This window comes from Schistosoma haematobium, chromosome 4 (genome assembly GCF_000699445.3).
Source record: "Schistosoma haematobium chromosome 4, whole genome shotgun sequence".
In the NCBI taxonomy this organism is placed as follows: Eukaryota; Metazoa; Platyhelminthes; class Trematoda; order Strigeidida; family Schistosomatidae; genus Schistosoma; species Schistosoma haematobium.
In genome coordinates, this window is record NC_067199.1 from 371,207 (window position 1) to 399,147 (window position 27,941).

Sequence of the window (27,941 nt, forward strand, 5' to 3'; positions counted from 1 at the left end):
TAGAGGTGATTTATTAATGGCTTATAGTATCCTTAACACTTCTGGACATCCTCTCAAACACCTACTTAAGCTTAGTTCCAACACTAACCTAAGAGGTAACACCCAAAAACTGGGGGCACAACATAGCAGAACGGACTGTAGACACAACTTCTACTCCTTAAGAGTTGTCAAATGCTGGAATTCGCTCCCGAGCGAGCTAGTCCAAGCGACTTCCCAGGAGTCCTTCAAGAGGCAACTTGACCTATTCTTAAGGACCAAGGACAGCATCACACCATGATTTGCCAATTTCTTTTCCTCTTTTATTGTTAACATACCTAGGTTCCTGTCTGGAGGATTCGGTGATCCCCTGCTACTAAACACGGAAGTCTGTTAAGCGAAAGCTTCTTCTATTCCGTCCACAACCATTTGAACCATTTGAACCATATAAAGTTCCAGCCTTACGAAGAAATTAATTGTCTGAAATGAATGCATTGTTATTACATGACGCGGAAGGTCGTTAGGACGAAGCTTCTCTGTTCACAACCATTTAAACCATTTGAATAATTAATTTGTCCTTTCATATCCGTGAAAGATTAGACAGACTTTATTAACTTTTGAACCTAAAACGCCATTTTCCGTGACACAAAATCACTTTTAAAAGAGACCTAGAGACACACTAATACTAGTTTCACCTAACCAAGTTTGGTGATTGAAGGCTTCAGCGCAAATCTTGAGCAACATCGTCACTGTTATGTGAGTCCGTGTCGGTCCACTGCTTCATTTTAGCTGAAGTATTTACTTATTGATATGCTTTATTTAAAATTTGATTGATTGAAAGTGTTTCCAGGATTACACTAACAACATCTGTGTAGTCGTATTCTGTCTTACTATTGTGTGGTACAACAATATGATCAGATTCAGGTTTGTGTAGTAAGGACAGAATGCCTACGGCCTATGTTATGCTTCTGTGAGTTCTTGGCTTTTCTGCTCACCTGCTATGTCTTCTGAGTTATCCAGATCTGGTGGGAAGAGAGAAGATATATTAGGTCCAAAATCACTTCTTAGTATTGTATACTTTAAAATCAGATCACCTCTTATTATGCGACAGGACAGAGCAAACAGATTTAGCTTTTTAAGCCACTCTTTTTATGGTAAACACCGGAGTTCTGGAATCGCACATGTAGCTGCCCTCTTCATAACTCTCAGGATATCTTAGTCACCTTTTAAACAGGGGCATGCAGCCTGAACTCAGTTTCCAAGCTTAGTTCTTGCAAGATTGTGCATACAGTAGTGAACATGATAGTGTCTAACTTGGTGAATGTTCGTCTTAAAGCCCATGGGGTTCTAAACCCCTTAGCTGAGACTTAGCGGCAATGGGCCGTTGTCTTAGTATCATGACTCACTGTCACCTCAAGATCCTTGTGAGACCGAATCACGGGCACCGGTACTTCATGTCTGAATTGCGCATGCATCTGCGTCTCTTGTGATTTCTCGCCAGATTTCTACATCAGCGTATCAACATTGTGGACTCAACTATACACTCTCTGTCTTCCCTTAAACTAAGAGATTAAAATCGCTCCATATCTTTCTTTCTACGAAATAATTCTTTCTTCCTGTACTATATTCTAATACACAGTCTTTCTTTTATATATTAGCACCATTGAATTAACTACTACGAATCCGGTGTTTATCTTGCTGTACTAATGAGGTGTGGCAATTTGGACCGATGCATATATGTGCCTGGTCCATCGTTGTAGCTGACTGACTGGACTCAACTATACTTGAGAGATCATTTACATACAGTATAAAAAGTAAAGGAGCAAGGACAGTCTTGCGCTACCCCACTGAGTACTGGTCTCCAGGTGGAGCACTTCGAATTTACATTTACTTTCTGTCTATGGCCTACTAGGAAGTCCTTAAACCATCTCGGAAAGGTTCGGCAATGCCAATATTTTCCAGCATAAATAGCAGTCTGTTTGTTGGCACCTTGTCAAATGATCTGCTGAAGTCTGTCAGTCAGCTACAACGTGGGACCAGGCACATATATGCATCGGTCCAAGTTGCCACACCTCATTAGTACAGCAAGATGAATACCGAATTCATAGTAGTTAATTCAATGTAGCTAATATATAAAAGGAAGATTGTGTATTAGAATACAGTACAGGAAGAAAGATGTGGAGCGAATTTAACCTCATAGTTTTCATTACGAACTTACATCAGTTATGATTCAACTCTTTATTACCCTTCTGTTTACGAACTTAGGGTTGAAATTTAAAGTATGGGTTAGATTGGGAGAACACGGCTTAGCTTCACAAAGCACTCTTGACTACTTATTGAATTATATCAAGTACTTTAATACAATCTGCTTTGGAAGCAGGAATTTTTCGTAATTTGGCTTAATCATCACCGAAAATTCATATTTTGGTTGCATAATAGATATTTTTTATTGATTTCAAGCATTTTAAGGACCAAATATTGTCAATATTTATTCCATTAACGGTAACATGTAAGTTATCTTACACTAAACTTTGAATTTCGCGCAAAACATGGGGTGTCATCGTAATTTTGGTTGGTTAGCTCAAGGCCGTTAGTATGTTATACTTATATCCTAATGAGTTTCACTACTTTCATTTACCCAACGTCAAACAATAAGCAGTAAACAACGATAACTGATCCAATAAGATTAAGGCAGATGATCTTGATAGCTATCGTTTACGATGATTACAACTGGAGATCACACATTGGAACTGGTTAGGAAAAGTTTAGGCGCATCGGTAGCAAGACTTATCAATATGACAATATTCCGAGGGCGTAGTGGATTAGAACAGATACCTTATTCAAGCCATTCATAAATGAATGAAGCATGTCTCTGAAGCCGAAATGAAAGTTATGTTTAGATCGAAACTGAAAAATCGACTTCAGAGAATAGTAAAACTATTGAGAAATCAGAAAAGGTTGAAGTTTGCTAAAAATAAACGATTGTCTGAGCGCAGTTGCAGCGGACGATCACCATTATCTGTTCGCTAAGCCGGGATACTAAAATACCCACCTAAATGTCTTTCTGTTTGGTTTAAGCTACCTGCTAGGGCATTAGAATCACCTGCCACGAGTACTATATCTGAACGTTTAGCTTTTTGAAGAAGTTCAGAAAGCATTCTGTAAAAGTCATCTTTCACTTCATCCGGGCCGTGAAGTCTATGTAGACAACATCCACTGATTTTCCATTGTCTAGAACCTTGATCCATTGCTCCCTTGCTATAGGCAAATGTGTTGTGCAAGATAGACATTTTTTGGAGCCATGTTGTTTGCTGTTTAGCAAGTTGTTGGTTTCTACGAATGTCATCATGGTCTTTTTGACTATTATCCCCATTATTTTAACTACGACATACCTTGGTCAAGCAACAGATTGAATGTCACAGATAGTGGGACTGCAATATACTGTGCAATATTTCTCAGGATTTTGGGGTGTAGTTCATCCGGTCCTGTTGACTCACCGTATCTAAGGTGCTAAGAGCCTTAAGTACATTGTCTTGAACAAAGTCAACGGTGAGCAGACGGTTTGTTGACTTTGTATGTGGGTCTAGTTCTTTGTCTACAATAGGTCTCTGTGTTGAAACTTACCCGAATTAGTTTGACATAGCCTCTGCTTTTTCCTGATCATCCTCTATCGTTTCAGATTCGCTCTCTTCCTTAGTTAGGTTGTCTATCCGATGCTGCATCCTTGTTCTGCAATTTACGTACGAGAATAGTCTCTTAAACTGCTTGATTGCAGATTGTGCCAAATGCATTTCATATTTTCTCAGAGCTCCTCTGATTTTAATTACACACCTATTTCTTACTGACCTGTAGCGTTCCATAGTACTTGCTGTGCTAAGGCTAATGGCAACGTTCCAGCATTTCTTCTCAACCAGGATAAGATCCTCACGGACGTGTATTCCGGATCCAATCAGTTTGCGTGAGTTTCCCAGTATTGGGTTTCTTTGTTCAGCCAAAGCAATGGTAACCTTTATGAGGCGGCTTTTCTGAGTACTTTCAGACTCCACCTTTTGTCTTATTCTACAATGATTACAGATGCTAACTCCTGAAACTGTTTCTGGGAGTAGTTTGCTTATTAAGGACTTATTGTAGCTTAGGTCGTGCTCAAATCTTGCCTCTGGTTCCTTTTTGAAAGATTCTCGGACCTTATGAAAAGTGGCTTACCTGTCAACGAGGCCCGTCATAACACGCTGTGGAGTGTTAATTCCTGAGATCTCCTCCCTTCAGTCGGACTCCGATTTAGCGCCAAATGCAGAGATCTCATTATGTTTTCTTATTTTCCTCTTTCTAGGTGTGACTGTAAGCCAGTCATTTACCTTATTATGTCTCTTGATCACATTCTCTATGCCGCTCAGACTTTGCTCCCCCATAGTCTATTTTGCGTTGATATGTGAATCCGAAACTGGAACACCAGATTCACATACCTTAGTGCTGCCTATAATTACTTTCTTCTCAGCGTGATTTTTCTTTCTCTTTATAACAATGCTTACATCTGTATGCTTGTTATCCGCTTTTCTAATGGGGTCCATCTTGATGGTCTCATTCAAATAAAAAACGCTCGGTATTTTCTCGAAATACTGCTGCCTTTTTATTTGAGGGTAATTTTCCAGCTGTGTGCAGCAGCTCCATAACCTAGATCCAGTTAGAATTCAATTTGGGCATCATAATTTAGCTTGTGTATATGCAGGTCATACTAGTCGCTATTTAAGCAGACTCGTGTCTACATCATCTATGGTGAGGCAGTGATATTAAGGTCCATCTGTCCCCTAACCTGATCTTACCATAAATGACTAGTAGACTGATATTTGATTTGAAGTATTACATATATATTAATACAACTAATTCTATTGATATTTCTGTTGATATAGCACTGCGACAATATACTTTTAACGTATATCATAAGACCCACATAAGAAATGGAGCTCAGGTCCCCTAAGAAAACCACCTTCGGTTTGGGCCTCCGGGCAGTATCACAGCCCTCACACATACCAAATGAGATCTGTGTGGCGCATATGTATTTGGTGCCTCCTTGTACCAATATCTATGTGTTAAAATAAAATAAAATAAATAAGGTATAGTTTCATACTGATTAGTGCAGAACATATGTTATCTAATTCCAAATCACTTTAATCTTGAGAAAGTCCATTTATGCAGTTTTCGTGGTAAATTTTTTAAATTTTTAACACATATTGGTACAAGGAGGCACCAAATACATATGCGCCACACAGATCTCATTTAATATGTGAGAGAGCTTTGATGCTGCCCGGGTGCCCAAACCGAAGCAGGTGGTTTTCTTAGGTGGCCACACCCGGAGCTTTCGACTCGAAGGTCTGACCCACAAGGCAGTGGAGCAACGTAAGGAGATGCAGTCTCATGGCAGCCGGTGACCAACGATTGGTTCATACGCCATTTATTCCCTCAGGATACTGGAGCCCATGTGCACCATTGGTTTGGAGTCAGGGTTTTCCAACTCCCCTAGGTGGACTCTCCATGTCCACCAACCCGGTTAGAGCGCCGGACATTCGCTTTTCGTCCTCCCAATTTCGTAAACAATACCCGTGTTGCGAGAAGGTAGTGAGTAGGACTTCCCTGGCAGAGGCTATATACGCGTGGCCGTGTGACAGCATTTCGAGAGGGAGAGCGGACTCTCCCCACTCTCGGCCATACCAGGGCATTTGGGGGCTTTTTAGCTAAGCAGAAGATAGTCTTTAGTAATTAAAAGGATTGTAATAAAAGATGATAAAATTACAAGAGGTAATGAGTCTTAACATAAATGATCAAGAGTTTCACGCTAATTGCCTTCTTACAGTAAGAGAGAAGAGTTAGGGCTTTCATGACGAACTAGCATCACCTACAATACGAGGGTTGGGTTAACGAAGCTACAAAGTACTCATTCTTTGCATCTATACAGGTAAATAGAAATGTCTACAAGTCACTATCTTAAATGTATTGGTTCACCACCAAAGTATAGGGTGAATTTTCCATTTAAAAAACTAATAAATTCCCCTCCACCCTATGAATCGCTAAACTTTGTTCCTAGTCTCACGTCTTGTTATGTTTGTTGATTTCCAGAATTTATGTAGCGAAATATCGGTAAATTTTGTTGAGGCATATCATAGCTCTCAATAAGTAAAAGGTACTTGTTGTCTTGTTTCTGATTTCGCGCTGAAATCTAGTAGCCAGTATCCTCTCATTTTATGCTGTAAAATGTTAAACTGATATGAGTGCTGTTTTATCAGTATTTAATTGGTCACATGTATGTGCCAACAAATGAAACTTGTCTTATCCTATCTTTCCTGCCGAATAAACAAGTCACTGGCTCGTCTTCACTCGTATAAGAAGACTTAAATATGGTTCTCAAGGTAATATAAGCTAATGCGTGTCACTGCAAACAAAGCAATAAAACAGGTTATGGGTATTGTTTTTGGTGATGATATAGTTCATATTATTTTCTACATTTTTTTTCTTATAGATATGAACAATAATAGGATAATAGCTCATACATTCATACTATCATCCGTTACATCTCCATGTAGGAAATATCTACTTTTTGGAACTAATATACAGAAAATACTAATTTATTCGTTATGTTCACTGTCCTGTGGTATGTGAGCGTTGATCTTACAATTTTTTCGTTATAGATGCACAAATTGAGGGGAAGCCAGAATGCATTATCAACGTGAAATACGCAGGAAATATTTACGCTTTATGTTTCGGGAAGGATTATGTTTTTTGTGGGTCAATTGGTCTGATTGTTGTATACAAATGGACTACACCTACCGACGGCTTTCTGAAATATCATGACACAGTCCATCTGACGTCCGTAAATCTTTACGCAACCGTTTCTGAAGTAAGGTGGATAAATCAATACACTAGTTACATTTCATTCAATCGTGCTTAGGTTACCGGGTTGTGTTATCATACAGAAAGTGACACTCTATTGGCCGCATTAGGTGATGGAACTATCCATACGTTTTTAATTGGTTGTGATGTCAAAGAAAAGCTCAAATTTACTGGACATAAGTCCACGATCTATAAAATTTGCAGGGTTGGAGCACACGAGGTTCGTTTTTCGATCTAATGTTTCATTTTGTTAGTTTTCTACTAGTTCTGAGGATGGTACTGTCTGCTTTTGGGATAACAGAGTTATACAGAATGGGAGCTTTAAAGCTTCATCTGTGTTCAAACCGTATCTAAATAGTGAATTATCTCGATCCAAGCTTGGATCTTGGTTAACTACTTTGTCCTGTAAACAGTTCGAAGAGGATTGGTTTGTTACAGGAGGGGGGCCTCGACTTTCTTTATGGAGTAGGCGTGCCGGGAGGAATGTTTCTATATTACACCCTGAAGGTAAATCTTCCTAAATGTCTTGATATTTTTGTAGGTGTGTTTGTTTGTTGCATTCTCAACCAAGGTTTACAGAGCTTTAAATATGTTATCTTATTAATTGATTACTCACTTGATGGTTTAAGTCATTATTCTGCGTCAGTTAAAATGTGTTTGTGTTAATATCACCTTAGCCGTAGTAGCTCACTATTGTTTGTGGGAAAATACAAAGATATTAGTAACTACTGTACAAAACTTGTTCTTGATAAGAGATTCGGATTGTTTGAACATGGTAATAACATGGATGATTGCGTTCTGCTCACACTCACTTGTAACGGTCTGCATAGCGTTGTCTTGAAAATACACGACAAAGTTAGAATTACTTTAAACTAGCTGTTCTTTGCCATTTTATTCAGCTTGATCTATCTTCCATGTTCTTTAGAATTGATATACTGACAAAATCCTGTTAGGCGGTGACAAAATAACAAATATTTCGAACACAGTAAGGTTGATATAATCTTTAGAGTACAAAACAATACAAGATTGTTTAACTAATAATCCACTTTGTTTTTAGTAGATCAAATCCTGATTTATTTAAACTAGTAGTATAATGAACATGTTCAGAACCTTCATCATGAACATTCTCACTTGTCAATGTAGAGTGGTGACTTATTATTTACAACACTGCTGTCAGTCAGTCACTGACAACGTAGAACTTCGTACGTACTTACGTCAGTTCGAGTTGCCACACCACATAAGCACAGAGATGCAGTTGTCGATTCAAATCCCGTAGTGGTAGAGGTGGTAAGAGTATAACCAACTGCCAACACTCTGCTATTAACCACTAGGCCACATATTCGGACAGAGTTTCATTTGCTTCGATTCAGGCACCTGGTTAGTGTCACCACCCTTTGCACAAACAATATGCCTAAAGCCCGAATGCATGAGTTACATTCGTTAATTAGTGTCGTACTAAAAAGTCTCATAGGACCTTAATAAATAATTCACATCAAAGTTGTTATTGGATAGTAGAAGAACTGAATCACTTAAAATTTCTATTTAATTTCATTTTTTACGGTGATATTCGGCTATGAAACTTTTTAATTCTCGGATTCGTTCTGGGTTATTTTAATTATGTCAAAATGATAGGAGATAGGCTACAGTTTTACAAGCTTACTGGGCTCTACTAACTGGTCATACATTTCTTGTTTTGTGCAAACTAAGTTTAGTTCATCATTAATACTTAAACAAATATTGGCACAAAGGTGAACTGAAAGAAATACACACCACATAATAAGACAACAAGACTACTAAGAAATAGAGGAAGGAGGGTAAGTATGGTCAAAAACAATAAATTGATAAAAAATAAGTGAGCGGGAATAGTTTATAATTGGGGAAGTAGTTCAGTTAGCACAAGGTTTGCCACAATGTATCCGTTCAGTTAAGGAAGTTCCTCTTTTTTAAAATAAGTGAAAGAAAACTACATTGGAATTACCATTAGTTTATATTCTGAGCCATGTCTGATGACGTTTCAAGTCACTGAGTTTCATGGTATCTCGAATATCAACCAGAAAGTCGAGGAGTCGATGGATACCAGTCCTGTTCGGCTTTGTTTCATACCCCGACACAATGACTGACCATTTACACTTTTCTCAACCAACCCCAGCGTCGGCAAGTAATGCACGACGTGAAGTTCACTGGAATGACGCGTGTAGCACTTGTCCAAACCACCGAAGCCAGTACTTCAAGGTTTTGACACTAACTGAATTGTCGTCACTGTCTGAACACACGTTATCGAACCTCTGCATATTAACATGGTGTTACTGCTGAGTGTCAGCAATCCTTCAGAGAAAAAACGATTGAACACTGAGAGTTGCCTAACATTCTCAACTCGGAGAGGTCAGATTTCATGAGCATAGGGCAGAACCACTCTCACCAACGCATTGTAAATCCAACCTTTTGCTTTCAGACTCACGACACGATGGCCCAGATTGGCTTCCACCATACCCAAATTAATCTCGTCAGTCGTAACAATATTAGCACCCACAAGGCTACCCAGGTTCATGAACTTTACTATTTGTAACTGCTCACTACCAGGAATGAGTGCAGGAACAGGCTTCTACCAATCTTGTAGAAATTCTTCGCATTTCGAAGGTCATAAACACACGCTATACCTACGGGAAATGGTTGCCAACTGATTAGGTGGGGATTGTATGGATTAGGTATTGTAGTGAACAGAACACGAGTAGGGGACAATCGAATGTATTTAACAGGAAATTACAGAACTTGTTAATAAAATCTAATAATCATATAGTAAATGCTTAATTTGCAAAATGTCCATCACTTGTCTTAAAATATCTCAGACTTCATTGTTCTTGCATTTTCATACAAATTGCGTTCTGTTTCCATTCTTAAATGTTTGATCCTCTTGTCTCTCTGCTGCCAGACATTCTACTCCTGACTAACGTCAGATTGGGTAGCCTTCCCTAGCCTCACTACTTTAGTGGAAGGATGAGAGGTGATCGTACTCCCTCACCCTACTCGGGTTGTTTGTATACAGAGCCTTCAAAATGTTGATAAACCTTTTGGGGCGCATCCTTCAAAAAATCCAATATAACAGTCCTGTTCATCGAAGGCAGTCTTCATATCAAGATACAGTGATTATTAACCTGCAATATTTACTTCGGTGTTCTAATATTTGGCAGAGACTATATATATATATATATATATATATATATATATATATATCAATACGTCCTCAGTCAAAACGAAAATCAGTCTGCTCCTCGTGAGTCAACTATTCCCGGGTTTTTGGCAGTGCGCAAAGTATGACGTAAACAAACAGTCTGAACGCAATCTGAATTAAACTTATCCCCTTATAATTTTTGTGTAGTTGATGTAAAACGTTTTTAAAAAGGACTACTATCGCCTTGTTTCGGGGCGTTGCAACACTCTAATTGCCAAACGTTTGCAAACAACTGTCACTTTCTTGACCAAAAGTTCATCACCATCCCTAAGAGGGACCAGAGGTAAGTTGTTTAGTCATTTATGGAGCTTCAGGAGTTGTAGTTCCTTGCGAACTTCCGCCGATCTAGGTGGGTCAGTCGTCACCGTCCATAAAGGACAGAACAGTTTGACCTGTTTCACGAGGGCAGTAGACCAGCTGAACTGTTCGTCAAAGAACTCTGTCCCTCGTCCAAAACATCAGTGATGGTTTTGTACACAACTACACCAGCGGTAGCTGATCACAGTGTATCGAGTCTGAGTCAAAGCTTGAGCTACAGAGGGAGGATGCAAGTTAACACATCAGCGATGACTGTGCCAAAGTTGGTCCTAACCGGAAACAGTTTGTGGTCTGTACAAAGCCACAGGAGACGGTCTCTGTTAAAAAATTTGCAGCCAATAGGTCCCTGTCGGCCACTCAAACGACTCTGTGCCTAGACACTCGACCTGCGTATTCAAATCGCCGGCTAGCAACACAATATTCATTGAACACGCCGGTGGTTGGAACATAGGCGGAGACAACTAAATGACATAGTTTCTCGGACCGAATACGTTTCTTTTTGATGAATTTTTTTTCTAAATTTAACACAATCACATGTTGATTGGGATCCAGTTGATTAGTCCTGCCACACGGTCCTCCGATAAACGCCTATGAAACAAGCTTATTGAAGCTGCGGACGGAAAGCGAATGTGTTGCACTGCACTAGAGTCTTGATACGGCTCTCAGATAGACAACAGACATTGGTGTTAAGCCCGACCCTTGTTCCTACCTTGACGTGGTGGCCGGACTTGCCAATCGAGCTATATTGGCTGGAACAATCGTTCCTCAAGGTCCTACCATGCCAGATAGGTCGGTTGAAGGGTGGTAAGTCTAAGAGCAGCAAACTCAAGGTCCGAAGTCGTACTGCTGACTGTACAGAGGTGTGACGGCATAAGATGTTTCCTTCAGACAACCTGCTTAACAGCGATGCTACTTTCCCACAAGAAAGGGTGGGGTTAGAAAAGGTCGACCTTAAAAATGCGCACTTCGCTTAATCCCACAGATTCTCGTCTCGGTCACTAAGGTTTCACCAAGTACGGAGCCAACACGAAAAGATTGTGTGTGACCGGCCTCAAGCCGCTGTCTCTTGGGAACTGCGGTCACGCTTTCAGGTCACTAAGACCACGTCTAACCCAATTCCCTTTTCAGGTACCTGTATAAGAACCTTTCACGGTGTGGGCAACCAGGTAGTGGTAACCGCCTTGATTTCTCTAACAACAGTGGAGATCACTGTGTTCATAATCAATTTTCCTCTTCAATTCCTATTATTCCTCCTAAATCGACTTTCAACACTAAACTTGATGTTAAGACTTTCTAAAGACGTAGCCAAACCTATATGTTGTCCGATCTCCATTATTGTTTGAACGCTGAAGGAGCCAGTTTTATTGATAAACGTGGTTTTAAGGGGGCTGGTTCATAAATTGTATTCAGTTTAAGCATTTAACTTTCGACCATTCAGTTACTTGAGATCGTTTAGATAGGACAGAATTTTCACCTCAGGCGAGCTGCTGTGTGTTGGAAAATAAAACTAAACATAGAATATGAATTATAAGGAATGAAAGGATAAGAAAGCGAAATATGAGTTTTGTTTTGTAATTAAGCGTTCTCAATCTTCTTTTATGTAGTAAAAGTGTTTTGATCTTTGATAATCATCTTCATAGTTGTTCTTTGGTTGGTGTGAACTGTTTTTCAGATTGTTTATATGAAGATTTCCGTCTTATATTGATTTAAACATGTTGGTTTGTCATGGAAGGTAGATTGTAATTGATTAGTTCTTTTAGATCCCTATCTTTAATCGTGTGATTTTTTCACTTTATAGTTTTCTTTTTCTTTCAGGTTTATCAGACACTTGGTATTCACAAACAGCCATTTTTTGTGATATGGATAATGATTCACGCATTGTATCCGGTGGTAATTCAAGTTTATTATATATGTGGGATCATGTTGGCAATTTGTTGGCTTCAGTGGATTTACATGATCCACCTAACTCACGTTTAAGTCATATACTTGTTGTTGATAAATTTAATCTATCTGAATCGGTAGATTCTTTAAAATTAAAATATCATTCGAATTGTGCATTTTTTGTTGGAGGTTGCAGTCCAGTAATACGATTAATTGCTAATCTTGGTTATCCTTTAGGCATGTTACATTACTCTATTTGAATTGTGTTCAATTCTTGTAAATAACATTTATATTTTTTATAATATAAAACAAAAGAAGTGTACATAAACTTCTATCAAATATAAAATATTCCCTGCATAAATCATTGTGTTGTTTTTCTTTTTTAAAAAAGACTTCATCCCCCCTTAACCCCTTAATTCCCCTTCTTCTTCTATTCTGGTTTCTATGCCATTTTAGTTATTTTTATCAATTTTCACCTTATAATGCATAATAAATCAAAAGGCAATCACAATAAGAATCAGAATAAGGAAAAGAAAAATTATCCATTTATAAGTAAAAGAAAATTCAAATCAAAATATGATTCAAGGTAAATAGATTTTAAACAATGTTTTATCGGTGTGTTCAATGATCATTTGTTTTACATTTATATCTATTCACATGCTTATAATGCTTCAAGAAAATATTGTGTATCATATCATGGTTAAATTGATATTATCTATATTTTGCTTATAACTCAATGTTTTAGGTTACTGACCATTGTAGTACTGTAGTGAACAGAACACAGGTGGAGACAATTGAATTATATTTAACACGAAATTACAGAGTTACTTGGTAAAATAGAAAAACCATATCATAATATTTAATTTGCAAAATGTTCAATAATTGTCTCGAACTTCATTGTTCTTGCATTTCCATACTAATTGCTTTCTATTCCGGCTCTTCATTAGCTGATCTTCCCCACCTTGTGCTGCCAGACATTACATTTCAGACTCGCGTTATATACTACTTATATCAATATAAGTAGCATGCACCACAGTACTAGGCTGAATATAATCTTTATATCTTGATTATTAGAAAAAGTGACTTCATGATAAAGCAACTTGCCGCTCAAACAATAGGTCGCAGATTCAAATCCAGCTCTATCTATCTAAGTTTAATCAGTTAAATAGTATTTTTAACCTTCACACACGTGTATTATTTGTGCTAGGTTCTACTCTGATCATGATTGACATGAAACTTTTCTAATGTCAATGATTTAGATAACTATAATATCTTTTTGAAAAATCTCTGCATTATAATATCACTGAACGTTTTGCGTGTAATGGAATTCAGTCACTTTGCAATTCCATTGGTTTAGTGGCATTATATTTATGTATTCATTTATACACATAAAATGTGATCGAAGTATATCATCAGAAGACCTCAAATGATATTACTTCAAATTGTCCACAATAGTGTATATTAATTCATCTTCTTTCTCCAAGTTTAAAGCGTTTCATTATTTCATTCTCTATTTCATGTCAACTGTTGTTTTTTTAATGTTTATTTTGTCACTATCATGAACCTTATAATTTTTATTTTGACTGGATTTGTATGTTATCTTGTTTATTTCTTGATACCGTTCCGAAGTGAATGGTAGCAGCATTTGTTCCAAGTCACAAATTATTTATGGTTGGCTGGTTTCATTATTCAGTGGATGGAGCTGATAGCCCGTTTACTGTTCGGATTTTTTTACTGACGTGCAATAATTCTAAATATACCAAAGTCCCTAATACTTCTGTGTTTGATCATCGTTATATTTGAATGATTATTTGCACTCGATGGAAAAACTGTTTCAGTCATGTTAAGTTCAAGTCTCATACGCTTCTTAGTGAAAGCCATTTTTTAATTATCGTTAACTACCAATTTCAAAGAATTAGATATGTAACGTCTTAATGGATTCCACACCCAAATTTCTTTGTTTCTTCGGATGTCGTACACAAAAAACATAGTGGCTACATACGCGTGGTCATATGAGGGCATTTCGAAGGGGAGAGCGAACTCTCCTCACCCTCGCTCGTACCAGACATTTGGAGGTTATATTCGTTCTACATAGAAAAGATGACAAAAACTTACTTTTGGGATTATTAGATTTCTGGTTTTGTTAGTTCTAATAGCAAGTATTTATCTTTTTTTTAGTTCATCGAAAATTTCGATGCATCTACATTGTTTTCATAAGTATCAAATAAACGTTTATCTCATTGGGAATTTCAAAATAATCTAGGAATTAGATTGTATTCTTTTTTATCAAGTGAAATTCTTTCCACAATTTTTTATTTACGTCAGTTTGTTCAGTGATCATTATAGTTGTTTGCATATGCTAGTTGAACCGACGATCATAGAAATTAGTATATTAATCTCGTTACGTTGTCGCTTTTCAAATACAGTTCACATTATGTTATATCAATATAAGAGTAAATCACAAGCTAACTTAATCGAACAGTAGGAAAAAAAACTATTCCCATAAACTTCTTGTAAATGGCCCCAAATGCCCCGGTACTGCTGAGAGTGGGGTGGGTCCGTCCTCCCTCTCGAAATGCTGTCACACGGCCACGCGTATATAGCCTCTGCCAGGGAAGTCCTACTCACTACCTTCTCGCAACACGGGTATTGTTTACGAAATTGGGAGGACGAAAAGCGAATGTCCGGCGCTCTAACCGGGTTGGTGGACATGGAGAGTCCACCTAGGGGAGTTGGAAAACCCTGATTCCAAACCGATGGTGCACATGGGTTCCAGTATCCTGAAGGAACAAATGGCGTATGAACCAATCGTTGGTCATCGGCTACCATGGGACTGCATCTCCCTACGTTGCTCCACTACCTTGTGGGTTAGATGTTTTGGCCGAAGGCTCGGGGTGTGGTTCCCTACGAAAACCACCTGCTCCGGTCTGGTCACCCGGGCAGTATTACAGCCCACACAAATAGAATGAAATGACGATATTTACTGAAAATACTATGCTTGCTTCGATTAACAGTCAAACAGTTCACATTATTATTATTATTATTATTATTATTTTTACCTCGTCACTTATTCAACTCTCTTTTATTCCCACTTTGGTGTGGCGCATATAAATCTGGTGTCCCTTTGTACCAATATTTATGTGTTCAAATAAATAATAAATAAATAAATCTAATAAATGAATAGTAAATAAATAAACTATATACTGGAAATTGTTGTAGAATGCATGTCAGTTTACAGACATGATCAGAGTGATAGGCAAATCAAAGCGGTATGAGATAAAAATTTTGTTGTTGAAAGAATGTAGTTCATAGATTGTTTTGGTTGGACATTTGTCACAAAAATTCCAACAATATGAGTAAACAGTTAGAAGCCCTTTAATTCTTTGTAAGAGGAACATCCTGTCGATATTACTTTCTATAATGCTATTAATCTATTTCTAGTTCAAATTAATAGATTGAATACGGTTAAACAATCATAAGTTTTGAATTGTCAAAAAGGAAGTTTAAAGTGTATAGTTGTGATTGTTAAAATCTGCCATCAAGATGTATTTTTTTACTTTTAAAAAGATCCCATTCTACTTTAGACTGGAATATTGATCTAACCTCGTCAACGATGTCTTTTCGACAGGCTATTTCATCATTCAATTAGCATTTGATTCATGATAGAGATGAAGGTATTTTTCCAACCATTGTATTTCAGTGAATTCATTCCAATAAGAAACTAATGTATTTTCTTGTATTTAATTGTATATTGTGGTTCATCTGTTATTCATTATTGTTATGGTTTTAAACGAACCTTTAAAAAATTTTTTTTATTCTACTCTAAAAGTGTACATTTGATGATTGAATTACCTTTCAGAATACATTTATTAAAACAGAAGATTATAAAGAAACGACGAGCAGAATTCGTTTCTCGTACTCAAAAACAAAAACACAATACAATCAATCGAACGGAAATAATTCAATTGACATCCGATAAATCAAAATTGATTCCTAATGTTTTCACAATGTCAAGTGATAATTCTTGTGAACAACCATTTTCGAAATTGAACAAAGATGTATCAGTTGAAAAAATGTCTTCAGTGAAATCTCATTCGATTAGGTTGAGTGATGTAAATGATAATATTTAAATGATAATATACATCCCATATGAACATTCTTGAAATAGATGCCCCATTAATGGTACTGGGATATGATATGGCATTTGTTTATTTTACTTATCAAGTCTCAGAGTTGTACAAATTCTTATCATATATATCACCCTCTATCTCTATTTTCATTTATCTGTGATAAATCTCTGAATAAAAATAAGAAAACCATCTATTATAATTGATAACTTGGATTAAATTCAAGTTAGACGTAGGATATTAGGGAGTGATGGTAAATTAATTGATGAGGTTGTGAATGTTCATCGACTAAGATGGTTGGGAAACGTGTTACGTATGCCTGAACACCGATTATCACGACGCGCAAAACTGACTAGTGTGGGGGGAGGGTGGTTGGAAGGAAGTTAGGGGTGGCCAAACCAAAACGTGGCATCAGTCCATAAAGTCACTGACTTCTGGTTTTAGCCATGTTGGTAGATGCAGTCTACTTGGTTGGGGTCCACGCGACTATCGTAACCAATGATTGGAGACTCTGGGTGACATGGCTCAGAATCGATCACAATGGCGTAGGTGTATACATTCTCTGTCTTCCCTTAAACTATGAGATTAAAATCGCTCCATATCTTTCTTTCTACGAACTGATTCTTTCCTCCTGTACTATATTCTAGTACGGTCTTTTATATATTAGCACCATTGAATTAACTACTATGAATCCGGTGTTCATCTTGCTGTACTAATGAGGTGTGGCAACTTGGACCGATGCAATATATGTGCATGGTCCTACGCTGACTGACTGACTTGCATTAAAATAAACAAAATGGTCATTATTTGTCTAATAAAAATAGACTGATTTAATTTTTCTTACATTGGTTCGCCAATCAGTGGAATAGTGTTAAGTCTTGCTGATTGGACGCTATATATTTGTTCTGAAGCTATTCTGATAACCCACACGCTAGAACTATACAGCGACCTGAACTCCAGAGAGAACACACAAGTATGAGAGAAAGCATTTATCCCAAGGTTCATTTTTGTACAGAAAACATGGGTATTTATAGATGTTAACGTTTGTTAAATCAACATTACATGTTGGCCAATCCGTTAACGACATATTATGCTACTGACCAATAGTAGCACGCCACATTTATATTCTAGAATGCTCCATCATGCTTTGATTGGCTAGGACTCCTCGGCTCCTTTTGGGCCTCTGGAGACTCCGTTAAAGTTCTCCGAAAGCCGACTCAACAAATAGATCCCTTAGTAAATAAAAAAAATTAGTGCATTAAGATATAAACATCATTTACATGTTAATTACGAGAATGTTCATTCTTGGCTTAGAAAACAAAGTTGCTGAACATGTCTCTTTGGAAATAAGCTTGCTTTTTAACTAATAAATAGAATAATTGAACTTTCAATCCGATCATAAGTGTGAATGTATTGTAACCCTATATTAAATGTCAATTGATTATACATTTACAAATGTTTTTGCATTGTATCATTCACTTGAATAATAATAATAATAAATTTGTAATATTGTTGACTTTTTAATTTTATTAGACCGAATAAAAAATCTAAATCATTCACTGTCAATAACAAATCAGAAAATGATCAATCAAATTCACAGTATAATTTGCAAAACTCAACTTCAAATTTATATTTAACAAATAACATGAAAGAAGTATGGTTTGATAATGTACCACATGCTTTAATTGCTAATTCAATGCAAGATCAATCGGCTACAACAAAATCTTTAGTGAAACTAACATCATTTTCAGGGTAAAATCCCAGTTTGATTTCATGTGTTCATAAAACTACTTTTTTTAAAAAAAAAAATACTAATGTTACTTAGAGAAGATTGGAAAGCATTATATGGATCCACAAAATGCTTCATAAATACACTTCTGATGATTGATAACTCCAATTCACAACACTAAAACTACTTTATAAGCAAACTAGCCATCGTCAGTGAAATGTGACCAATTTGTGGTAAAAATAATAATAACGACAATAAATTGAGGGATAATTTGGCAAAATAATTTACTTGCTCCTGTTACTCCACTGACCAGGTTTCTCCAACCACCTCTGTCCTGAGCTCTCATTTCTCATTGCTATTCATTCTTTTATTGTCTGCCTCTTATTCCTTGCGTAATGTGTTCTTTGCTCTTACTCTTCTTTTTCCCTTTAGGATTCCACGCTAGGGATTGTTTCATGATGCGGTTTGTTAATCTGCGTGATGTGTATCCTATCCACCTCCAACGTCCTCTCTTAATTTCCTCTTCAGTTAGAAGCTGGTTTGTTCCTTGTCACTGTAGGTTGTAGCCGATGATACCCAGCCGTCACATGATTTTAGTATGATGTTGAGCATCGTCTTACATACACCATAATGCCGAAGAAGTTTCTATAAGTTTCTTCTGGCCACACTGTGAAGGGCTTTCTTATAGTCAAGGAAGTCGATGTATGTTAACGAGTAATGTTGAGAGTTGCTCTCAACAGTAGTTTCTTCTTTGAGTAGATCTCGTCAGGCTTAGAACCTGTTGCTATGGGCTATCTTGAATTCGTTGAGTTTACCAGTATCCCGAAAAAATACTGTATTAAACCTCTGTAATGCTGTTTGCCCAGTGTTTCTTTAACTTCATTTTTCGTTTTGACAATCACCAGGTGGTGATCTGAAGCTATGTCAACACCTCTCTCTTTTCTCATGTCTTCCTTTAACCAACTGAATTTTTTAGTAATGCAAATATGATCGGTCTGCTTCTGTGTGGTGTGGTCCGGTGAGACTCATGTAGCTTTGTGTGTGCGTATGTGGGGGAATATAGTGTCATTTATAACCATTTTCTTATAGGCACATTAATTTACATATATCTTAGCGTTCTCGTTCCTTTCTCTCAGTCAGTCCATGTCCTTTGATATCTTCATACCCGATGTTATCCATTCTAACCTCGGCATTTAGATCTCCCATCAAGATGGTCAGGTTCCTTTCGTGGGTCCTTCTCTACGATCGACTACAGCCCCCCATAAAGCTGATTTTTATCGCTCAATGCTACCGTCGGTAGATGCATAACACTCATTGTGATTCCCTTCTTCTTTGTTTTGAAGGATGCTTTGACGATTCTGGATCCATGAGATTCTCATCTTATAAGTGCTATAAGTGCTTCTTCCGACATCACCTCTCCCGGATCTAATCTTCTTCGTCCAGCTTGGGTTCAATGGTTTTCACTGATTTGGAACACCGTCAAGTTGTATCTCTTCATTTCTGTAGCTATTCGATCGGTCCTTCCGGTCTCCTACATTGTCCAAACATTCTATGTATCTGTGTTAATTGTTCCTGTGTTTGTTATAAGGGTCATCTGCCTCGTGGCTTCCAAAAATCTCGGCTTTCATCATAAAGCGTCACAATCCTTCTAAATGAAGATCTTTCGACTCCCAGGTCAGATTTTGAAGGATAGTAAATATATTTTTCGTTATATCCCAATGAGTAGAAAAATTGTATTCCTGACGTTTCGTGAGTAAATAAAAAATTACTCTGAAGAAGTGGCTTACATTAATTCACGGTCAGTTAGTCATCAACAACGTAGGACTTCGTACGTACGTACATCAGTTCGAGATGTCACACCACATTAGAACAGAGATGCAGTTGTCGATTCAAATCCTGTAGTGGTAGAAGTAGGTAGAGTATAAGCAGTGATCGGAAACATTAGGGTTTGTAGATGTTATTCATTAAGTCACGAAACGTCATGAATACTATTTTTCTACTCATTGGGATATAACGAAAATTATATTTATTACTAACCGTCTAACCAATACTCAATTTATTTGAAACTGTCAAGTCCAACCATGGCATTGATACCTATACTTGAATGGTTTGAATTGTTTTTTCTGGTAAGCATTTTGCAGCCAGGTTGTCTAAACCTTCTTCTTTACTCGGGCTCGGAACCGGCAGTAACCCTAGATAGATATGTCTGGTAATGCTTCTGATGTTTCACTGATAATTCTTCCAAGCGAATAAGTTTAGACAATTTTCAATTCTAATTTGAGTATTTATTGGTCATATATATATTTTTTGGGTAAAAATAAAAACGGTAAACATATATTTTGGTGTGTATATTTCTATGTACATTTTTTAACAGTCCGACACGTCGTATTGCAATGGATTGTGAATTTGTTGGAGTAGGTTTTGAAGGTAAAGATGATGCATTAGCACGTGTTTCAATTGTAAATCAATTTGGTCATACCCTATTGGATGCTTATGTACGTCCAGAAGAACGTGTTGTTGATTATCGAACAAAATTCTCTGGTATAAGACCTCGTGATTTGCGAAAAAATGGACCAGCTCGAGCGTTCAATGATGTACACAAAGAAGTTGCAGAATTGATAAAGAATAAAATACTAGTTGGACATTCTATCCTGAAGGATCTTAAAGTGTGTTGAGTAAATAATCGTTTCGATTCACTAATATAAAAGCTTATGATACAACTGATTTGATAAGAAATGTATTGATTTCTAGATTGTTTACAATATACTTAGTTTCAGTACTGGATTGATGCATGGATCAATGAGTACAGAACCCGTCAAATAGTTGTCTTTTTCCATATCTAACCATCGAATCGATTATGAATTCTCATTGTATATTAAATGTTATGTGAACTAAAATAAATAGAATAAGTTTCAGATCAGAAATCCAGTGAAAGCCAATTTTTCTAATAACTCGATATGTTAGATAAATTTACTTCGCTCCCTGAATTCAAGATTATTTTGGTTTGGATTGTTGACTGGTATATCTTTCTTTACGCTAGAAGTATCTCCAATATTTTTTAGAAGAATTAACTATTCCCCTCAATTATAAGTTTTACTTTACCTTAATGAGAAGACTATCTCTCCGTTTCCTACTACTACTAATCTATCCCATTGTTTTTAATGTCGTTCAACTTCATATACTGAATCCTTTACATTGTCCAGTCTGTTAATTGTTTTGTGCAGTGAAATATGTCCATGAGGTTTAGACAATCGTCGACCCTTTGAGGGATACTATAAAAGTGATATGTGGTAGTGAAACTAAAATGTGATTAGTCATTGAGCGTGGACAAATAGACACAGAGTACTTACTATTAAATATGTGGTTTTCTTTCCTCCCATTAATTTTCACCGTGGACTCACTGAGAGTGGCTGCTTGTAATTGCACTGAATAAAGTATTATTTAGTCTATACTCTGGGTTATGAATCCTGGATGTGATATAACGTGATTATTCATATTATCGTATTATCGTAGTATACATGTGGAAGAGAGAAATACTTTAGACTATCCATTATATTAAATAGTCTTTTTAAGTTTCTTTCTACAATAATTATAGAATCCAGACTTGAATTACTGATATTGACTAAAAGTTTTAAGTATTTCTCGAGTCGTTGTAAAAATTACCACCTCACATAATAACTGAGATTCATATGATAAGATGTAAGTCTTTATCTAGTTGAAGATAAACGCTCAAAATGTTTTTTCCTATCAACTTCTTTTTGTAGTTAATTACTTTACGGAGCTTGCGTAAACATCTCTCAATTGTAAACGCTCAGTAATATTGAAAGATTATACAGTTCGAGATTACTTTATATTTTTCAAATCAGCTACTAATCATGCTACTTTGTTTTGATTTAAGTAGTGAAGACTTCTCTTTGTAATTTCTCAACTTCTAGTTTTTGTGGTGATAAATCAACTTCAAAATAGCGGACGTAATTATTTTTATCTAATTTATAATTAATTACTTTCTTGGTTCATAACTTATGGCGTTATAGTTTTATTTTTTAATTTTTTCCAGTTAAGTACGTTTTTTGTTCGCTTTCTTTATTCCTGTAACTGATAGGTTTTAAGATTGTCTCACCCTCGTCGTTTTATTCGTGATACATCACGTTATCGTCCATTTCGGGATTTATTCAATGGTCGTATACCATCACTCAAAGCATTGACACAAAAAGTTCTCGGTGTTAATGTACAAAGTGGTGAACACGATTCAGTTGAAGATGCTAGAGCTACTATGCGTCTATACACATCTGTGAAACGTGTCTGGGAATCAAGGAAAAAGCATCGGACTTCAAAAACCGAACAAGTCAAGAAGAATATAAATCTAGAAGAACAAGGCGTACTGAATGTAAAAGATGAATATGAGGTTTGTCATAAATGGATCTTAAATTATATTATTCCTTTATGTATGCTTTCTTATTCTGTCTCTTCAAACCATATTCCCAATTTTCACTTTCTGTCTTTATCATTGATATTACGATTATTTCGATTTCTTTACTATTTTTAAATTACTATTAATTCATGCAAATATAGTATGAATAAGTTACCTGTCTATCAGGCTTTACGCTGATTATGGTTGATTAATCGGTTTGTCAAAAGGCTCTTATTAGCTAGAGAATTAATAATGACTGAGATCATCATTCCGTGATAGCATCATTCTAAATCTTCAGTTTATCTCATATTAATCAAAAAGGGGAAAACGTACTATTGGACTTTGATAGTCGTGAATTTTATGGGTTTACTTATATGTGTAATTGTAGTTACACACTGATGAGGTGTTCTAAGCTTAAACCAGTCCGGTTATCCAGTTCTTGATGCCTCACGAAATGAAATCAATTTATGATGAATATTTTAAAATTTAATGCCTCCATAAATTCACCTATTTCAAATTACATTTGTATATATGCTTATCTACACGATGACTAGATTTTACTAAAAAGTGTGTTCATAACTATATGAGTATCACTTAAGCTCATCCTAAAGTTACCATATTGATATTGCAGTTTGAATAATGAGATAGTAAAACTTCATGTGATGTGGCGGTTAAAATATGTACTACTTATTCTTAAATACAGCTTACCCACAACATGTAATACTGATTGGTTTAGGACTGGATTGGGGGAAAGCTAAGAGGAGAAAGCAAGATATGGCGTTAATTCACCATTTTATTGGTCATTGGTCTGACTCATAAATCGATAGACGGAAATTTCCTAACTAAAGTGTTATATCCGGTGAAGATTAAATTACAGGTAAATTCCAAGGACTATTCATGGACTAATATTCTATAAATATTCTTATTGTATAACTACTCAACAATTACACTATGTATATTTATATTCCTTTTATGATAAGCTTTATTTTGACCTATAATTTATTATTGTACGATTTACGGTTCTTAAGTTATGTTCAGTTTATTAACTACTGCCTCCCACATTCACAGCCACTTTTTGGGCTTATTTGTGTACAAATATTATTTCCTATTTTATGGTACGTTGCGGTCTGTGTGATTGATATATAAACTAAGTATGCCTGAAATAAACGATCTGCTCTGATTCGGAAGCTGGTATCTTGTTCTGGACTCAAGTGGAAGGGCTCGTAGGACATAGGACCAATAAGGACACTGAACTGCCCACACCGGTTGAACGTCATTGGTTGGCCTAGTGTGAAGATTCGTATAAGTCGTATTCGGATTGGTCGATAGGTCGCGTGATAGCAAAACAAGACATCCGAGGTCATAACATAAAGCAAACACAATAATCATCGTCTTTGGTTAGGAACGTTGAGTAACGTCATACATAGTCGGTTACAGTAGTCCCGCTTCATTTATTCCTCTTTTGAATTTCGCGTTGAATGTTATCCTTAACTTTCCTTTCTTTCATCTCATTTGTTCCGTCTAAATTGAATATCTCCTGTTCTAGTTTTCATTGAATTTTATGTTATTTTCTCTCCTACTTCACTGATGTGAGATATGATAACTTTGATGAATAAAAATTCATGTCCTTTCATTCGTTTACTGATTGATAATTTGTGAACTATGTAGTCATTCTGTATGAAGTGTATTATACAAGTTTATTGCATTTTCCACTTCTATCATAACTATCTTAACATACGGATTAAATGAAAAATATTATTTTTGTAAATTCTATTCAAAATAATTTCAATAATTGAAATTTCATAGTTTCGTCCAACAAATTTATCTGGACTTCTTCAGGGTAATGATCATAATCAAAATGATCAAAGAATGAATAATGTCTTAATAATCAAATCATATCTACACTTAATGCTTATCCATATGATTCAGTAAGATCATGAATCATGTGAATGATGTATGTATGTGCATATGTGTAACTCATTCATATTTGATGAATGAATGTTAATCATATGTTTTGTTTCAGGCAAATAATAAAATTTGAGAGGGAAAGTTTCAGAACATTGTAATGGTGATTAGCAACTCTTTCTGAAGTTAGATTACATCATTATCATTTTTTCTTCAATTTATATCTTTCTTTATAACCATTAATCTATTTTCAGTTAGTTTGTTACATTATCATCTAATGTTTGTTCACTTTATGAGTTCTTATCACTATTTTAATGCACTGGAACTTTCCCTCCCAAAAATTTATTTATTTTTATGGCCACTATTTATGAGTGTCAATGCCAAGATTGGACTTGATAGTTCCAAACAAATTTATTCACCCTCAGGAAGTGTCTTCCATTAAGACACGAAATATCAAAAATGAAATTTTTCCTACTCAATGGGATACAACCAATAATACATTTATTCTAATCACAGTATTTATCTAAATTAAAGTTTCCAGATACTAAATAGTCTACTAATCAGTACTTTGTTATGGTATTTTGTAAATTAATCGGCGAGACTCTAATTTAGGGACGAGCCAATCAGAAGCGTTTGAGCAATTTCAATTATTAGCCAATCAGAAGACAGTATAAAGTGAAATTATATTATAAGAAAGTAATGAATTACAGTGGATATTCTTCTTTTACATGATTTAAAAACTTGTTAAGGTTTGATAACTGTTCAGAGGTTCTGAATTCATAATGCATACGGTATAGAAACTCGCCCATAGGTTTAGGGTTAAGGTTAGGGTGCTAACATGCGATCGGTTTACAACGGATTTTAGAGAAGAGGTGTTTATTGAGAGGCTACAACCCTAACCCTAATCCGTAACCGTTACCCTAACCTCTAAAATCCGTTGTAAACCGATCGCATGTTAGCACCCTAACCCTATGGACGAGTTTCTTTACCGCATGCATTATGAATTCAGAACTTCTGAACCTTTACCAAACCTTAACAAGTTTTTAAATCATGTAGAAGAAGAATATCCACTGTAATTCATTACTTACTTATAATATATTTTCACTTTATACTGTCTTCTGATTGGTCATTTAAGGTTCGTTCAAAGGTCGTCCCTAAATTAGAGTCTCACCAATTAATCTCGAGCTCTCAATAATAATATTATATCAATCCAATGGTATATACCTAGTGAAATTCAAGCAAAAAAGTGATTCTCTTGATATGATTGATATGCAATTTGACGAAAAAAAGTTTTGATATTCTTATCAATTTTACTGGTATTTTTTAGATAAATCATTGTATCGATATAGTTTATGACACAATAGCTTAATTACAACTTTTAACACTTCATTGTACCGTTAATTAAGGATAAAAAAAGTAACAAAATACAGTCTAGGGGTTGTGGAGATTATTAAGTTTTTAATTGAGATGATGCAACAATTCACGATCCGGCCTGCGGGATTCGAAGTCAGAGTTTTCAGTCTCGCGCGCGAACGCTTAACCTACCAGACCACTGAGTTGGCATCCAGTGGTGTCAGTACCTAATATAAACCAATCGACGAAATTGCGCGACCATCTTCCATTGTACTGAAGTAGATACCTGTCTCTACTCGACACGGATTAGCTTCAGGCTTCCAACGGTAGTCTAACACCAATCGGTTTATGATCGCAATTAAAATACAGTCTGTATAAATTTATAATTGAATGAACTATTTTTTCAACTAAACTGTTTGTTATTGATTAGAGTTAATTTGAAAGATAAATAACTTGCTTGTCAATGCAAACAATTCAATAATGAACATTATCTTTAATCTTATACACTACTCTATGATATGATAACATTCAAAAGGTGCATTTTCTGCAGTACAAATTTCAACTGTTATTTCTTACTATAAATGATAATTGAATCTGATCAGTGTATCTAATAGTAATGAAGTCAATGTTAACTTGAAATTTCAATTATTGAAATTATTTCAAATATACTTTCTCAGAAGGGGTTTTGTGGAGATTTTAGGAATTTCACTGGTTGAAATGATGAATGGATTGGTTGAAGTTGGACATTAACTCCGTTGGATACCGGCTCAGTGGACTAGTGGTTAAGCGCTCGCGTGTGAGACTGATAGGTCCTACGTTCGAATCTCACCGGGGGCGGGATCGTGGACGCTCACTTCTGAGGAGTCCCATACTAGAACGAAACGGCCGTCCAGTGCTTCCAGGTTTTCCATGGCGGTCTAGCTTCAATTGACTCATGATTTCAGCCAATGAAATATACTTTACACAAATGATATATTCTAATATAGTATTAATTAAGATTTTTCTGTAATCATTTCATAGGATCACAAACTTTTGTTGAAATCTTATCAATGTAATCCACAAATTACTTTCGAATAATGAAATGATCTGACTACATTGATAAACAATTCCATTTTATTCAACTAAAAATATAACACATACCATATTGTGATACTTAAATACTATTGCCTTTAATTAATATTCTATGATATTTAATTGTTATTTAGATAGTTTAAAGCAAATGATGAAAATCCAGTTGGAGTGTCTGTAAGAATAAATCACATCTTAGTGATTAGAAAAAAAATTGTCTTTTATCGAATGTTCTGATCTCAAACCTATGGTTTTCATTAAAGTTCACGTAATCAAATAGTATCCTTATCGTTGACATAAAAGTATATAAAGTTATATCTTTGATTAATTGTCACATGGTTATCGCTACAAAAACTATAAGTTGAGAAATTACAAAGAAACGTTTTCACTACTTAAATCAAAACAAAGTAGTATGATAAGTAGCTGATTTGTAAAATATAAAACAGAGAAAGCATTCTCTATTTTGATATGATGTTCACTATCTACCAAATGAGAAAGAATAGTGCTATTAATTGACTTGGTAATTCCTTTTCCCAACCAAGCTGGTACATGTTCACCAACACGCAAGGATAAAGCCCTCTGATTAGAAAAAAATTGTCTTTTATCGAATGTTCTGATGTGTAACCTATTGTTTTGCATTTAAGTTCACGTAATCAAATAGTATCCGTATTGTTGACACGAAAGTATAACTTAAATCTAAGTATCTTTGATTAATTGTCACATGGTGATATGTGATATAAGCGTTATTTGATGTATACAAAATGTGTATATACTATTTGTTATAAATGGTTTGCATACATTTATATATTTTAACATTCTATAAATATTTCTATTTTTATTTAGTCTGGATTACATGAACAAGTGAAATGTCATAAGTCTCAACAACAACACCAACAACAATCTACAACTTCCACTAAAGATTCTATTCATAAATTCAAACAATGGGATCCAATACGTAATCGTAAATGTTCAAAAAATCGAATGAAATTTCTCAATCGACATCGTAAACATAAAAGAAACACAAACACACACACACACACACAGAGTAATAAACCAACTTGA

General features: G+C 35.8%; 1 protein-coding gene across 1 annotated transcript; it reads left to right on the top strand.

Moving 5' to 3' along the window:
• Window positions 1-681: 681 nt before the first annotated feature.
• On the top strand, window positions 682-27,941 carry REXO4 (REX4, RNA exonuclease 4; the record flags this gene model as incomplete). The annotated part of the gene is made up of 11 exons (XM_035731070.2): window positions 682-736; window positions 6,488-6,619; window positions 6,657-6,865; window positions 6,917-7,078; window positions 7,113-7,365; window positions 12,221-12,527; window positions 16,116-16,388; window positions 17,947-18,165; window positions 20,517-20,808; window positions 22,245-22,547; window positions 27,723-27,941. Coding segments are annotated over 11 exons (2,424 nt in total), but the record flags the coding sequence as incomplete, so codon positions are not given.